General features: G+C 43.6%; 2 protein-coding genes across 6 annotated transcripts in view; one reads left to right on the top strand and one right to left on the bottom strand.

The window, feature by feature from the left end:
• LOC104667537 (protein PMS2CL-like) overlaps positions 1-15,644 on the top strand; it is a 1,213,215-nt gene that overhangs the window by 709,311 nt on the left and 488,260 nt on the right. The window lies entirely within an intron of this gene.
• The window catches only part of RNF216 (ring finger protein 216), a 158,903-nt gene that overhangs the window by 90,086 nt on the left and 53,173 nt on the right, over positions 1-15,644 (bottom strand). For all 5 annotated transcript variants that reach the window (XM_030932194.1, XM_030932192.1, XM_030932193.1 and 2 more), the window contains 4 exons: positions 11,506-11,556; positions 9,684-9,821; positions 7,642-7,790; positions 6,675-6,753 (listed from right to left, as the gene is read on the bottom strand). In XM_030932194.1, coding sequence (XP_030788054.1) covers positions 6,675-6,753; positions 7,642-7,790; positions 9,684-9,821; positions 11,506-11,556 — 417 coding nt within the window. The remainder of the gene's footprint in view (positions 1-6,674; positions 6,754-7,641; positions 7,791-9,683; positions 9,822-11,505; positions 11,557-15,644) is intronic.

Genomic DNA, 15,644 nt, shown 5'->3' on the forward strand with positions numbered 1-15,644 from the left:
GACAAACCTGTGAGGCCTCTGGCCTTCTCCCCACCTTCACATGCAGCACATCACCTTCTAATCCTCTGCCTCTCAAATCCGCTCCTGTTCTCCACCTCCAAGGGCAGTTATGGTCCTTAGGATCTTTATCCGTTAGGATGTGCTAGGTTATGCTGCTGGAACAAACTCAAACCTCAGTAGCTCAAAACAGAGACTTTCTTCTCACTCATGTTGCACATCCCTCTTGGCAGAGGGAAAAGAAAATGAACCATATGCCCTTTTAAAAAAAACGCAGTAGGCTGGGTGCGGTGGCTCACCCTGTAATCCCAGCACTTTGGGAGTCCGAGGCAGGCAGATCACCTGAGGTCAGGAGTTCGAGACCAGCCTGACCAACACGGAGAAACCCTGTCTTTACTAAAAGTACAAAATTAGCCAGATGTGGTGGCGCATGCCTGTAATCCCAGCTACTCGGGAGGCTGGGGCAGGAGAATTGCTTGAACTTGGGAGGCGGAGGTTGTGGTGAGCTGAGATCACGCCATTGCACTCCAGCCTGGGCAACAAAAGTGAAACTCCGTCTCAACAAAAACAAAAACACAACACAACACAACTCAACCCAACCCAACACCACTCTGAGAGGCCAAAGCAGGCGGAGGATCACCAGGTCAGGAGATCGAGACCATCCTGGCTAACACGGTGAAACCCCGTTTCTACTAAAAATACAAAAAAATTAGCCAGGCATGGCAGCAGGTGCCTGTAGTCCCAGCTATTCAGGAGGCTGAGGCAGGAGAGTCGCTTGAACCCGGGAGGCGGAGGTTGTAGTGAACCAAGATTGTACCATCGTACTCCCAGGCGACAGAGCGATACTCCCATCTCAAAAAAAAAAAAAATTGTGGTAAAAACACGATACAAAATCTACCCAATTAACACATTTTTAAGTGTATAGGATCTATCAACAAAATTTTATACAGTTGATCTCTAAACAACTTCATCTTGCATGACCGAAACTCTCCACTGCACAGAGACTCTCCACTTTGCCTTCTCTCAGCCTCTGGCACCCAGGGTTCTACTTTGTGCTTCCATGAGTCTGACTACTTTAGATCCTGCATTTAAGTGGAATTGTGCAGTATTTGTCCTTCTATGACTGGCTAATTGCACTGAGCACAATGTCCTCAAGGTTTATCTGTGTTGTAGTATGTGCCAGGAGTTCCTTCTTTTCAAAGGCTGCATAATATACCACATTTTAATGAGATCATTGAACATGTCAGTAAGTTGCTTCCATCTCGTGGCTACTGTGCACAATGCTGCAATGAACATAGGTACATGCTGAGATCCCCTCTCAAAGGATTTCAATTCCTTTCCATAGGCTGCCTTTTCACTCTGTTGGTTTCCTTTACTGAAAGCATCTTAGTAGTCTCACTTGCCTATTTTTTGCTCTTGTTACCTTGTTTTTGGTACTATACTCAGGAAATCATTGCCAAGACTGATGTCATGAAGCTTTCTAGCTATGTTTTCTTCTAGTTTTTACAGTTTCAGGTCTTACACTTAAATCTTTAATCCATTTAAAAAGTTGATTTTTGTGTTACGGTATGAGTTATGGTATCAGGGTCTAATTTCATTCCTTCGCATGTGGATATTCGGTTTATAGCGCACCATTTATCAAAGACTACCTTTTCCCCCCGCGTGTGTTCTTTGCACCCTTGTTGAGGATCAGCTCATCATAAATGTGTGGATTTATTTCTGAGCACTGTATTATGTTCTATTGGTCTACATGTCTGCCTGTTTAAATTATTGTAAATTTGTAGTATGTTTCGAAGTCATGAAGTGTGAGGCCTCCAGCTTTGTTCTTCTTTCTTAAGATTGTCTAGGATTTTTGGGATCCTTTGTGGTTCTATATGCATTTTAGGCATGTCTTTCCATTTATTTATGTCTTCTTTAATTATTTCAGCAATTTTTTATAGTTTTCAGTGCATAAGTCTTTCCCTACTCCTTGGTTAAGTTGTTCCTAAGTATTCTAACTTTTTTGATGTATTATAGATTTTCTTAATTTCTCTTTTTGGAGTGTTAGTGTACAGAAATGCAACTGATTTTTATGTGCTGATTTTGTATCCTGCACCTTTGCTGAATTTATTAATTCTAACAAGTTTTTTGTGGAAATTGCAGATTTTTCTATGTATAAGATCATGTTATCTGTGAACTTACATGGAGATGGATGCTTTTGCTTTTTCCTGCCAAATTGCTCTAGCTAGGGCTTCCAGTGTTATGTAGCATGGAAGCAGTGAGAGTGATGTCCTTGCTTTGTTTCTGATCTTAGTAAAAAAAAAAGCTTTTCAGTGTGTATGTTTTTTTTTTTGTTTTTTTTTTTTTTGAGATAGAGTCTCACTCTGTCACCCAGGCTGCAGTGCAGTGGCACAATCTCCACTCATCGCAACCTCCACCTCCCTGGTTCAAGTGATTCTCCTGTCTCAGCCTCCCAAGTAGCTGGGATTACAGGCGCACGCAATCACACCCAGCTAAATTTTTGTATTTTTAGTAGAGACAGAGTTTCACCATGTTAGCCAGGCTGGTCTTGAACTTCTGAATTCAGGTGATCCACCTGCCTCGGCGTCCCACAGTGTCAGGATGATAGGTGGGAGCCACCATGCCTGGACAGTGTGTTCTTTAGTTCTCATATTTTGTGAATTTTCTTGCTGTTTGTGATTTCTAAGTTTATCACCTTGCGGCTGGAAAAGATACTTGGTATGATTTTGATTTTAAATTTGTTAAAACCTGTATTATGATCTAATATTTTCTATTCTGGAAAATGTTCCATGTGCAATAGAGGAGAAAATGTGTTTTCTGTTCCTGTTGGCTAGAATGTTTTGTATGTGTCTGTTAGGTCTATAATTTTATTCAAGTCAGCTGTTTCCTTACTAATGTTCTGCCTGGTGGTGCGAACAATGATTGAAAGTGAGGTATTGCAATCTCCTACTATTTTTGTGTTATTTTTCCCTTCGGTTGTCAATATTTGCTTCACATATTTGGGTGCACCGATGCTGGGTGCATATACAGATGGTCCCCAACAATGGTTTAATTTACACTTTTTGACTTTACTGTGGTGTGAAAGTGATACACATTCAGTAGAAACTGTAATTCAAGTACCCATACAATCATTCTCTTTTTCACTTTCAGTACAGTATTTAATAAATTACATGAGATACTCATACTTTTATTCTAAAATAGGCTTCCTGTGAGAAGATTTTGCTAAATCGTAGGCTAATCTAAGTGCTCAGGCTTTTGTTTTCCTTTTTTCAGGAGCTTGCAAGCTCTTGCTTCTTGTGGTGCCTGTCTGAGGTACCACAGGCCTCTGGAGCTGCTGTAAGCTGCCCAGTTCTTTTTTGGCCTCAGCAGCTCCAAGGCATCTAGAGTAGGTTGGCTTCTGCCAGCAATGAGCTGGGTGAGACAGAAGCTAGTCCCTCAGGCAGCCCCTTGAGAACTCCAAATGCTGGACGCATGCTCTACTCTTCCCCTGGACCCAAAAAGCAGCCTTCGAGGTGCACTGGACTCTGCCTACTGTACCGCGGGTCCTCTGGGGCAGTACAAGCCACCCAGCACCCAGTTTTCTCTTGTTCTCAGCAGCCCCCAGGGACCTAGACCATGCCAGGTCCCATCAGTGCTCCATCGAGTGAGAAAGAAACCAGAGTCTTGGGTGGGCTCCAGAAAACCTAGAATGCTGGACTCATGCTCCAACTCCTTTCCTCCAAAGAGAAGCAGGGAGAGGGCAATGAGGAGTCAGTATGTGCTAGTTCCACCATCCCATTTGTCCTCAGTGGTCCCCAACCTGGTGCCCTTTCCTGTGAGACAAGACAGAAACTAGTACTTTGAGCAGCCTCCTGAGAGGTCTGAATATTAGATATATGTTCTAGTCTTCTTTTTCCTCCCCATAAAGATGCCAGGAGTTGGGAGTTCCCTCCCAATCACATGGTGCTGTGCCAGGGGGAGGAGCTCTGGAGAGCCAGCATCACAAATTCCCCAGTCTTTGACGCAACTGGTTTCTGGATTTCTCAAAGAGAGAAATGGTCCTTCCATTGTTGTTGAACTGGTATCTCTATGGGAAAAAGAGGGTCTGGGGCTTTCTCTTCTGTCATCTTGACATTTCCCACATGATATGCCTTTATGGCTTTTTCTGCAAGTGATCTAACTACTCACATGTTTCACCGGCCATAAAAAGATACATGGCTACCTCCAAGTTCAGCAGGCCATGTATACTCCTCCCACAGATAAAAACTAAAATATATGTGGTGTTCCTATTTGGGATGTTAAGAGCCCCTGGGAAGCTCTCATCAACATCCCAAGTTGACGCTCACTAGATGCTGTTCCAGACTCGTGTGCCCTCAGGCTTTTATTTTTTAGACTCTTCTCTTTTAAAGACAGGGTCTTACTCAGTTGTCCAGGCTGGAGTGCAGTGGCACAATCATGGCTCACTGCAGCCTCAACCTCTTGGGCTCGAGTGATTCTCCTGCCTCAGTCTCTTAAGTAGCTAGGACTATGGGCACACACCACCTCTCCCAGCTGAGTTTTAAAATTTGTTTTGTAGAGACAGGGTCTCACTATGTCACTCAGGCTGGTCTCGAACTCCTGGTCTCCTCAGTGATCTGCCCGCCTCAGCCTCACGAAGGGCTGGGATTACAGGCATGAGCCACTGGGCAACAAATGCAGCTGCTTTTAAATGTCTTCAGGATGGGGGTGGTGGCTCACGCCTGTAACACCAGCACTTTGGGAGGCTGAGGTGGGCAGATCACTGGAGGCCGGGAGTTCAGGACCAGCTTGGCCAACATGGTAAAACTTCATCTCTACCAAAAATATAAAAATGAGTCAGGCATGGTGGCACATGCCTGTGATCCCAGCTACTTGGGAGGCTGAGGCAGGAGAACTGCTTGAAACCAGGAGGCGGAGGTTGCAGGGAGCTGAGATCATTTCACTGCACTCCAGCATGGATGACAGAGTGAGACCCTGTCTCAAAATTAAAAAAAAAAAAATTGTCCTGAGAGAATAATGGTCTCTCCTCTTCTTTGACCTTCCCAATTGTACTAAGGACTTTCACCGGCAGACCTTATTTGAAACCTTACCAGGAAATGTAGTTCCCAGCTCCTTCTAAGCAACTCATGAAGACCCAAGAGGCGGTATAGTGCTGTACATTTCTCACCTGGACTACTCAATAGGCAAGTAGACTTCCCTGGTATTTTATCTCTCCCCACCTCAGGACAGTGTGCTGCATGGGCCTGCCCCTGCTCAACTTATGAGCCTCCTTTACACTCCTAGCACCAGTGTATCCACACTGCTGCCACTCCTGGGCATTTCTCCATCTCCATTCCACCCCCACCCTTTCCATCCTTTGGCTACTTCCTCCCTATCTGCTGTGTCTTAGCGCAGGCACCACCTCCCCAGGCAGTCCAGCACCTGACCCACTGGAAGCACACAGGGAGAGGCCAGCACTCTGCTTTCTTATTTTTATTTTTTATTTTTTTTGAGATGCAGTCTCGCTCTGTTGCCCAGGCTGGAGAGCAGTGGCCGGATCTCAGCTCACTGCAAGCTCTGCCTCCCGGGTTTACGCCATTCTCCTGCCTCAGCCTCCCGAGTAGCTGGGACTACAGGCGCCCGCCAGCTCGCCCGGCTAGTTTTTTTGTATTTTTTTAGTAGAGACGGGGTTTCACCATGTTAGCCAGGATGGTCTCGATCTCCTGACCTTGTGATCCACACGTCTCAGCCTCCCAAAGTGCTAGGATTACAGGCTTGAGCCACCGTGCCTGGCCTAGCACTCTGCTTTCTTAGAGTTGCAAGATGCCAGCGACTGTTGGGACAACTGTTATAGCAACAGCCTGGGGTGTGAACATATAAAATGGCCAGAAATATTAACGCTGAAAACAAAAGAAATAAAGTTTTGATCCATTAGTTTAGTTTCTTCTTCCCTTTCTAATCTCTGCCTTAATTTCTTTACTCTCCCCAAGGCAAAGATATTGCAGTGTTCAACTCTAATCATCCAATTTTAGAAAAATGGTTTAGAACATATTTGTCTAGGTGGATGCTAATATTCACTAAAAACTCTAAGTGGCTTCTAAATAGTTGACAAATTTTAAGACACTCTTAGTTCACAGAGTAGGCGCCAAGTTAAAGGGAAGAAAGATCTGCAACAGTAATGTGCCTAGACAGCTCTGTTCCCACCTAATATAGTCAGTTCTTATGAGGAGAAACAGTCAAATAAATAACCTACCAGATGCAATGGAGATGCCACTATGATGCCCAGTTCTGTAATCAAAGAAGCATCATATGGACTTTGAAAATGGCAAAAGGTGTGCGTCTGTGCGGGGAGGGATAGCAAGGGTTATTTCAGCATAGGTGGTGAAGAGAGCAAGCAAGAAAAATGTTGACACAGTGGAAGAAAAACTAAACACTTCCCACTTTACATTATAGTATCTGTCCTAAAGATGATGATATAAAACAGGAATCCAGAGCTTTGTAACTGGAGTGGCACGAGTGGCTGCCATCTCAGTAACCATGTCAACCGTTACTCACAAAGTACTCATCCTCATTTGCTTATGAAAAGGAAAGCACTCAAATCCTTCTTACACATCAGCGGTCAGGTAAACAGCAGATATCTGGGCCATGAGGGCAGCCTATAATACCATAATATACATCTAGAAAAAAATGTGCCTCCCTACCTTTCGGCAGCGAGGATTAGGACAGCTGAACCTCTTCACATCACTGTCCAACAGAGCAGGAAAGCTACAGGAGGGGCACCTACAGTCAGAACAGCAGAAGTGACATTACTTCAAACATTAAAGACTGACTTGGTTCCAGCTCCATGTGGCTATTCATATGAAGATGGAGTTTTGAGCTGGACATGCACATCCCCTTTATACTCCTTAGTTTTCCTGAAAACACAGATTGAGCCTCTTCTTTGTGCTGGCTCTTATCAGGAAACATAAGCATCACCTGCGGTCCTGACTCAATATAAACCACTCAATAAACACAGCCCAATCTTAATGAGAACTCCTTGCATATACCGATTTCCCTCCAGCCCAGGGCACCATGATTGTATCTACGGGCCAGAAGATCAGGGGGCGCCAAGATATGTAGACAGAAGTTTGAGCTGCAGGCTGGGCGCGGTGGCTCACACCTGTAGTCCCAGCACTTTGGGAGGCCGAGGTGGGTGGATCACTTGAGGTCAGGAGTTGGAGACCAGCCTGGCCAACATGGCAAAACCCCGTCTCTACAAAAAAGACAAAAATAAGCTGGATATGGTGGCGCACACCTGTGATCCAGGCTACTCGGGAGGCTGAGGCATGAGAATAGATTGAACTCGGGAGGCGGAGGTTGTAGTGAGCCGAGATTGTGCCACTGCACTCCAGCAATCCAAAACTGGGTGAGAGAGTGAGATTCCATCTCAAACAAAAAAAGAAGTTTGAGCTGCAGATTTTTCCATTAATAGAATTACTGGTTACTCAATGGTTTTGAGGTGTAAAAAATAAAAATAAATAAATAAAATTATTGATAATCTTATTTCTCAGCAAGAAATGCCAAAAAACCTGGAAGATACACTCAATTTTCATCATCTGATGCAAGTGCCCAGGTAGTTTTCACAATGGGGAAGGGGTGGCAGATGGCACGCTGTGCCTGAGAACAAACCTGACAAGCTCGTCGGCGTAGGCTGCTGCAACCTCCTCCTCAGCTTTTCGTTCATAGTATTTATATAGGATGGTCTGGGGGAGCACCTTCTCCAGCTCACTGGTTGGGAACGAACACGTGCAGCTGCCTTCCATGCAGCTGAGCTCCGACTAGAAAAAGGCGAACAGGCAAAGAAGAAAAAAAACCAACACCGTTTATAGAAAAATAAAAAGCGTCTGCGGTTAAAAACACAGATCCTGAGACAGTAGAGCAAAGATCTCTCTGCCTGTTCGTCTCTAAGAAATCACAATTAAATCATGGAAACCATGAAACAAAAATCCGGTACATTTTTGATATCACTAGAGGACCTTTATCAGCCCAAATCACAATCCACAGAGACTGAAAGTGGAGCAAGGGTAAATGGCTTAGCAGACCAGATAGAGAAGCCCATAGCTTAGGGTCTGAAAAGGAGATGCTGGGGAGAAGTTGGTCCCCTCTACAGATATTGGAAAGCTGGAGACCCTCTGGAAAGCAGAGCTGAGTGGTGGGGAGAGGTGGGGACTCAAAGCAATAAACTGAAAACAGGGAGATGGGTGGAGCCTCTAGTTCCTACCCCCTTCAGAAGGAACTGGCTGACTCTGAGAGAAATGAGGAAGATCTGAACAGCTGGACCACAAGGCTCTGGCCTGGGAACCAGTCATAGAGAAGAGCAGAGCTGAGGGGGCCTGAAGTCAGAGTCTGAAATGAAGTCTGCATAATGAACAGAGAATTCTCCAGCCCATTCCTCCCACTCAGTTCCAGAATGTTGGAAAATGGACTCACACCCACTAGGCAGGAGGCAGACTGAATCACCCCAGGGAAGAGACTTGAGGGCCATTCAGGTTCATAATATAAAAGTTAACTGGCTCCCAGGCACCTAGAGTCAAACCCACTGCTCCATAAGCCCCACTACTCACACAGCTTTCCAACAGCTCTTTAACATGAACAAAAAGTGTCAGACACGAGGAATGCGTCCCACATGAAAGACAGACACCAAAGAAAACAAATGGAAAAAGACAACATCTTAAAAATAGCTAAAATTTATGAGGCATTTACCATGTGTCAAACAGTAAGTTTATTAAATTCATGACCTCATTTAGCTTTCAAAACAATACTATGATTATTTCCATTTTACAGAGGAAGAAACTGAGGCTTAAGGCATTTAATGTACTGAAGATCACAGAGCTGGTATGGCTGACGGGGGGCATGGCCCAATGCATTCTGCTTGACTCCAAATGTCATGCTCTTTGAAAAAACAGAAACTTTATTTATTTATTTACTTTTCTGAGACAGAGTCTCGCCATCACCAAGGCTGGAGTGCAGTAGTGTGATCTTGGCTCACTCAGCCTCCTGAGTAGCTGGATTACAGGCACCCACCACCACACCTGGCTAATTTTTGTATTTTTAGCAGAGATGGGTTTTCACCATGTTGGCCAGGCTGGTCTCAAACTCCTGACCTCAGGTGATCCACCTGCCTCAGCCTCCCAAAGTGCTAGGATTACAGGCGTGAGCCACTGCACCCGGGCAAAAAGTCATCTTCTTAATCACTGTGTTAACTTTATATTGCTGCTGGAACAAAATACCACAAACTTAGTGGTGTAAAACAATGTAAAATTCCCATACTGTGTTTGTTATGCTGATGTTCAGAGAAACTGACTTCGGAGAGAGAAATATGATCTTGTGTAAAGTAAGTTATGTTATTTTAATATATATTTAATCCAACAGGCTGCAAAGTTCTCTCTTTCGGAGGTAACCTTCCCTCTGATTATGAATAATAAGATGAGTGAAGCGGGTGCTCCTCTGCAGCTAGGTATGGGGGCGTGGAAGAATTCTACTGCTCCGTGAAAAGAAATCTGCGGTGCTTAGAGAACCCACATAATTACACACATCAGGTAATGCCCATAAGCACACCAGCAGAATTCCACCTCACCCTGAAAGAGGCACTTACACTTATCTATCAACATGGTCTCCTTAGACTCCAGGAATGTGTCCTATATACATGGGATGTATTACACAGTTCTTACCTTTCCAGATCCAAAGACTGCCTCTTGGGCGTATCTGATGAGACACTCTTTGCAGAACAAGTGAGCATCTGCGCACTGCGTCAGCTCCTCGAATGGAAATTCCCCATAGCAGCAGCGACACTCAATCAGCTGGCCGTCCTGCAGGCAGTCAAGAAACACACAGGAAATGTCCTGCACTTAATTAAGCAGAGGAGGAGCCTTGTCTCCCATCCTCATCTCTCTCCCACCCCCCACACAAATTCTGAGGTAAAAAGCAACCCATTTTAGGGGCCATAAAACAATGATATGCTGTTTCGTGCTATATAAATCTAGCTCAAGATACTAGAACAACAGTAATCCATACCTAAAACAGCAACGTTTTCATGGGTTTTATCTGGTATTCTTTAGAGTAATTTTTTGTATAAAGTTATCATATTCAATCCCGTGGTGCAAAGGGAACTAGAACATCTGTACTCAGATGCTAACGTGATTATAAAAAGCAAAGATAAGGAACACAAGAGATATTACCCAAAATGCTTTCAAAAGCTGGATTTTGTTCTAGTCATAAGGACTGGTCATATCCAAGTCTGAGCTTTATTTTAAGGGACTATTGAAGCTAATTAAAGCAGCAACCTCAAGTAATGTACCAAGCTACTGACTCCTTTTATTAACTATAGCAACTGATCCAATCACCAACTCATTCTTTTTTTTTTTGAGACAGAGTCTCACTCTGTTGCCCAGGCTGAAGGCACAATCTCGGCTCACTGCAACCTCCACCTCCCAGGTTCAAGCAATTCTCTTGCTTCAGCCTCCTGAGTAGCAGGGATTACAAGCGCCTGCCACTATGCCCAGCTAATTTTTTGTATTTTTAGTAGAGACGGGGGTTTCACCATGTTGGCCAGGCTGGTCTCGAACCCCTGACCTTGTGATTTACCCACCCTGGCCTCCCAAAGTGCTAGGATTACAGGTGTGAGCCACCGCATCCAGTGCCATTCTTTTATTTATTTATTTTTAATTTTTATTAGAAATGGGGTGTTGCTATGTTGACCAGGTTGGTCTCAAACTCCTGGGCTCAAGCAATCCTCCCATCTCAGCCTCTCAAAGTGCTGAGATTACAGGCACGACCCACGATGCCTGGCCACCAGCTCATTCTTAATCTTAATACCACATTAGAAAAGGTCACTAGCCGGGCATAGTGGCTCACACCTGTTCCCAGCACTTTGGAAGGCTGAGATGGATGGATCACCTGAGGTTAGGAGTTTGAGACCAGCCTGGCCAACACGGTGAAACCCTGTCTCTACTAAAAACACAAAAATTAGCTGGACATGGTGGCACATGCCTGTAGTTCCAGGTACTCGGGAGGCTGAGACAGGAGAATCGCTTGAACGCAGGAGGCAGAGGTTGCAGTGCACTTCAGCCTTGGTGGCAGAGCAAGACTCCGTTTGACAAAAAATAAATAAATAAATAAATAAAGCTCACTGTATGAGGGCGGCAGACACCATACAGAAACCCATCTTGCCCTGAGGTTAGACTTATCTCTTTCTTTTAACTTTAAAGTGGTATCTAAGTTGTAAACTTTCCTTTATGAGTCCATCTAATGAACGTCAGGTAATGATTTTTAATGGGAACATCTATTATCTCCCCCTCAATTCTGATTCAGTGTGGTATAAGAGTGACTATACTAGATCATGTATCTGACTATAACTTAGCTGAACTGCAAACTCAGCAAATCAACAGGAGGTTATCCAAAAACAAATTTGCCATCAAAAATGCTGACAAAACATGGTAAGAGAAAACAGCACATGAAAATGCCCAGAATAAACAAGGTGAGATTTCAAACTACCTTTTGATACTGTTCTTCATTCATCTGCAGGGCAAGCAAAAAATCTTCATGCTGAAAAACAAAGCACATACTCAGACACAAATTCAGTAAAAATGACACTAACCATTTAGCATTCATTTCCATAAACATAACTCCAGTATTGTGATCTCTTCAATTACACAGTTTAGCAGTTCAAAAAGTTACCTGTGAATAAACTGTAAGTGGATCAGAGAGCTAGAAAATACAGGACAATTCTTCTTAAGTATGACTCAAAATGTAGAATAAATAACGGAAAAGGCTGACACATAAAACACTTTGAATAGCAAAGAATAGCATCAACAAAAACAAACTGCACAAATGAAAACTAAGTTTGCCCGGGTGGGATGGCTCATGCCTGTAATCACAGCACTTTGGGAGGCTGAGGCGGGCAGATCACCTGAGATCAGGAGTTCGAGACCAGCCTGACCAACATGGAGAAACCCTGTCTCTACCAAAAATACAAAATTAGCTGGGTGTGGTGGCGTGTGAATGTAATCCCAGCTATTTGGGAGGCTGACGCAGGAAGATCACTTGAACTCGGGAAGCAGAGGTTGCAGTGAGCTGAGATCACGCCATTGCACCCTAGTCTGGGCAACAAGAGTGAAACTCCATCTCAAAAAACAAACAAAAACTGTTTGACAACAGACTTCGTTGGCAAGGCTGTGCGGTAGTGGGCACCCTCACACATTACTGGTGAAAATGCAAAGCAGGACAACCACACTGGCGGGACACTGGCACAGAGTCATCAATGCCACTTCCAAGAGTCTAGCCCAAAGATGCACCTGGGCAGAAACAGGGAATGATGTATGCATAAACTTATCATGGCGCTATTTATAATAGCGAAAACCTGGAAACAACTCTAAACGTCCATCGACAGGGGAATGACTGAACAAACTGTGGTATTAGATAAAATAGTGTACCAGCCAGTTTAAAAAAGGAAAGAGAAAAACCTCTATGAATTGCCATAGAGTGATTGCCAGGATGCATGGTTAAACGAAAAATGCAGTCACAGAAGAGTCTGCCACCATTTGGGATTACATTAAATTATTTGTGAGACAGTGTCTCACTCTTGCCCAGGCTGGAGTGCAGTGGTGTGATCCTGGCTCACTGCAGCCTCAACCTCCCAGGCTCAAGAGATCCTCCCGCCTCAGCTTCCCGAGTAGCTGGGACTACAGGTGTGAGCTACTACGCCTGGAAAACTCTGCTACTATCTGGATAAGAAAGACGGGTAAATAAAAATAGTATACATATTTGTTTTTCCATAAAATAAGGAAAGATAAACCAAAGACTAACAATAATGGTTATATATAAACAAAGTGGGGGGCCAGGTGCAGTGGCTCACACCTATAATCCCAGCACTTTGAGAAGCCAAGGTGGACGGATCGCTTAAGGTCAGGAATTTGAGACCAGCCTGTCCAACACGGTGAAACCCCGTCTCTACTAAAAATACAAAAATTAGCCAGGCATGGTGCTCGCGCCTATAATCCCAGCTACTCAGGAGGCTGAGGCAGGAGAATCCCTTGAACCCCGGAGTCAGAGGTTGCAGTGAGCCGAGATCCTGACACTGCACTCCAGCCTGGGTGACAGAGCGAGACTCTGTCTCAAAAAACAAACAAACAAAGGAAAGTGGGAGAAAGGGACAGGACAAAAGCTAGATTTTTCTGAATATTCCTTGTTTTACAGTTTTGATTTCAGAACTAAATTTTTTTTTACAAAATTAGATAAACAAAACCAACTCTCTAAAAGTTCAAAATAAACAGAAAGAAAGAAACTTTTTGTTTGTTTGTTTTTTTGAAATAGAGTCTTGCTTTGTTGCCCAGGCTGGAGTGCAGTGGCATGATTTTGGCTCACTACAACCAACCTCGACCTCCCAGGTTCAAGCAATTCTCGTGCCTCAGCCTCCCAAGTAGCTGGGATTACAGGCAGCTACCTGGAGGGATTACATGCCCAGCTAATTTTTGTATTTTTAGTAGAGACAGAGTTTTGCCATGTTGGCCAGGCTGGTCTTGAACTCCTGGCCTCAACTGATCGCCTGCCTTGGCCTCCCAAAGTGCTGGGATTACATGCATAAGCCACCGTGCCTATAAACTTGTTTATCAACTTAATGGCATAAGCACCAAGACATATTTCAAGTGACTTTAAAATATTTTAATTTTATATTCTCAGATATAATCTGACAAAAATAATGTTATTAATGTCATTAAGAACCAAGATTTTTATCATCAGAGAAAAGAAAATAAAGTTGGCAGGGCATGGTGGTGTGTGCCTGTAACCCCAACAATTTGGCTGGCTGAGTTGGGAGGAAGGCTTGAGGCCAGAAGTTCAAGACCAGCCTGGACAACATGGGGAAACCCAGGCTCCACAAACAGAAAAAAAGTTAGCCAGGTGTGGTGGTGCACACCTGCAGTCCCAGCTACTCAGGAGGTTGGGGTGGAAGGACTGCTTGAGCCCGGGAGGTTAAGGCAGTAAGCCATGAATGTGCCACTGCACTCCAGCTTCGGTAACATATGGAGCTCCTCTGTCAAAAAAGAAAAGAAAAAAAAGCAAAGAAGGCACTTTGGAGAAATTGTTGAGTCCAGGTCAGAGAAAGTAGAAGTTGAAACGGGGTCATCTTGCTGTGCCCAGAAGCAAAGACATTGTCAGAGACCACAGGGGTCGGGTAAGAGAGAGTAACTTGAAGGGGCAGCCACTAGTCAGAGACGGGACAATGTGAACATTACCAAGAACAAATGACAATGAACGGCATTCATCAATTTGCTAATACTTTAAATACTTATCTGATAAGATTGGTGATATTAATGAATGTCATTCTGTAACAGATGGATTAAGATAATAAATTCTAATTTCTGCTTAAAATCTAGAATTTTGGTCAAAAACAATCACTTCATTCATTTTTGAGAAAATGCCTGCCAAATAATTTTGAATAATCACAGTTTTTCTGTCACTTTTTTCCAAGTAAAAAGTGGCCAATGCAGCTGCTTTGCGGCTCAATTGCACAAGTGCTTTCCTCATACCTGGATATAAGACAAGCTTCATATCCTGGGATGTGGCGGAAGCACTTTATGAAGACTTCATTTTATTACACTGAATACTGAAAAGATGTTTTCAAGGGTCAAAATTTGGTAAAATAATTTTTACTGCTTTATCAAAGATATTTTTAGGTGAAACTGGCGTGTCTTAAAAATGTAAGTGCATGGTGGTGAAGAAAACAAAGATTATGAGGATGGCTCTATGCCACTGGTCTGATTCATGCCAAGGCACCACTGCTTTGCTTCTGCTGGTACAAATTCAATATGGTGAAAAAGCAAATACAGCTGACCTTGATCAACAGAGGTGTGAACTGTGGGGACCCACTTATGTGCTCATTTTCTTCTGCTTCTGCCACCCTGAGACAGCAAAACAAGCACACCCCTCCTCCTCAGCCTACTCAATGTGAAGACCATGAAGATAAAGACCTTCTCATGCTGATCCACAGTACCATTTAATGAATACTAAATATATTTTCCTTATCATTTTCTTAATAACATTTTCTTTTCTCTAGCTTACCTTACTGTAAGAATACAGCATGTAATACACAAAACATACCAAACGTGTTCATCGACTGTTACGGGTAAGGCTTCCTGTCAACAGCAGGCTGTTCACAGTGAAGTTTTGGGGCAATCAAACATTATATGCAGACTTTCAACTGCACAGGGGGAAGCACTCCTAACTCTCATGTTGTTCAAGGGTCACTGTAATGTCTTAGTATAGTTATAAGAGGTTTGACCTCGTAGACCCCCAAGAAGAGTCTTGGGAAACCCAGGGATCTCTGGGTCACACTTTGGGAGCCAGCGGTTTAGAAGATACTTATTAAACAATCAATATATACATTCCAGCTGACTTGCACATTTGATACTATATTTAGAAAAATTAAAGAGCAAAATGGAACTGAGGCTGGAGGAAGGAAGTAAAATAGATACACTAAGCTCCAATTAAAATTTTCTAACATAAATCTGATTTATGAAACCACAAACCTAAGTATTACGACAAAACCCAGGTTTTTTTCTTTTTAAAAACCTTGCATATATCCAAATTCACCACTCTGAAGAAAAGGGAAATCTTAAAGACAGTTTTGAACTAAC

Source organism: Rhinopithecus roxellana, chromosome 6, assembly GCF_007565055.1.
Source record: "Rhinopithecus roxellana isolate Shanxi Qingling chromosome 6, ASM756505v1, whole genome shotgun sequence".
Taxonomy (NCBI): domain Eukaryota; kingdom Metazoa; phylum Chordata; class Mammalia; order Primates; family Cercopithecidae; genus Rhinopithecus; species Rhinopithecus roxellana.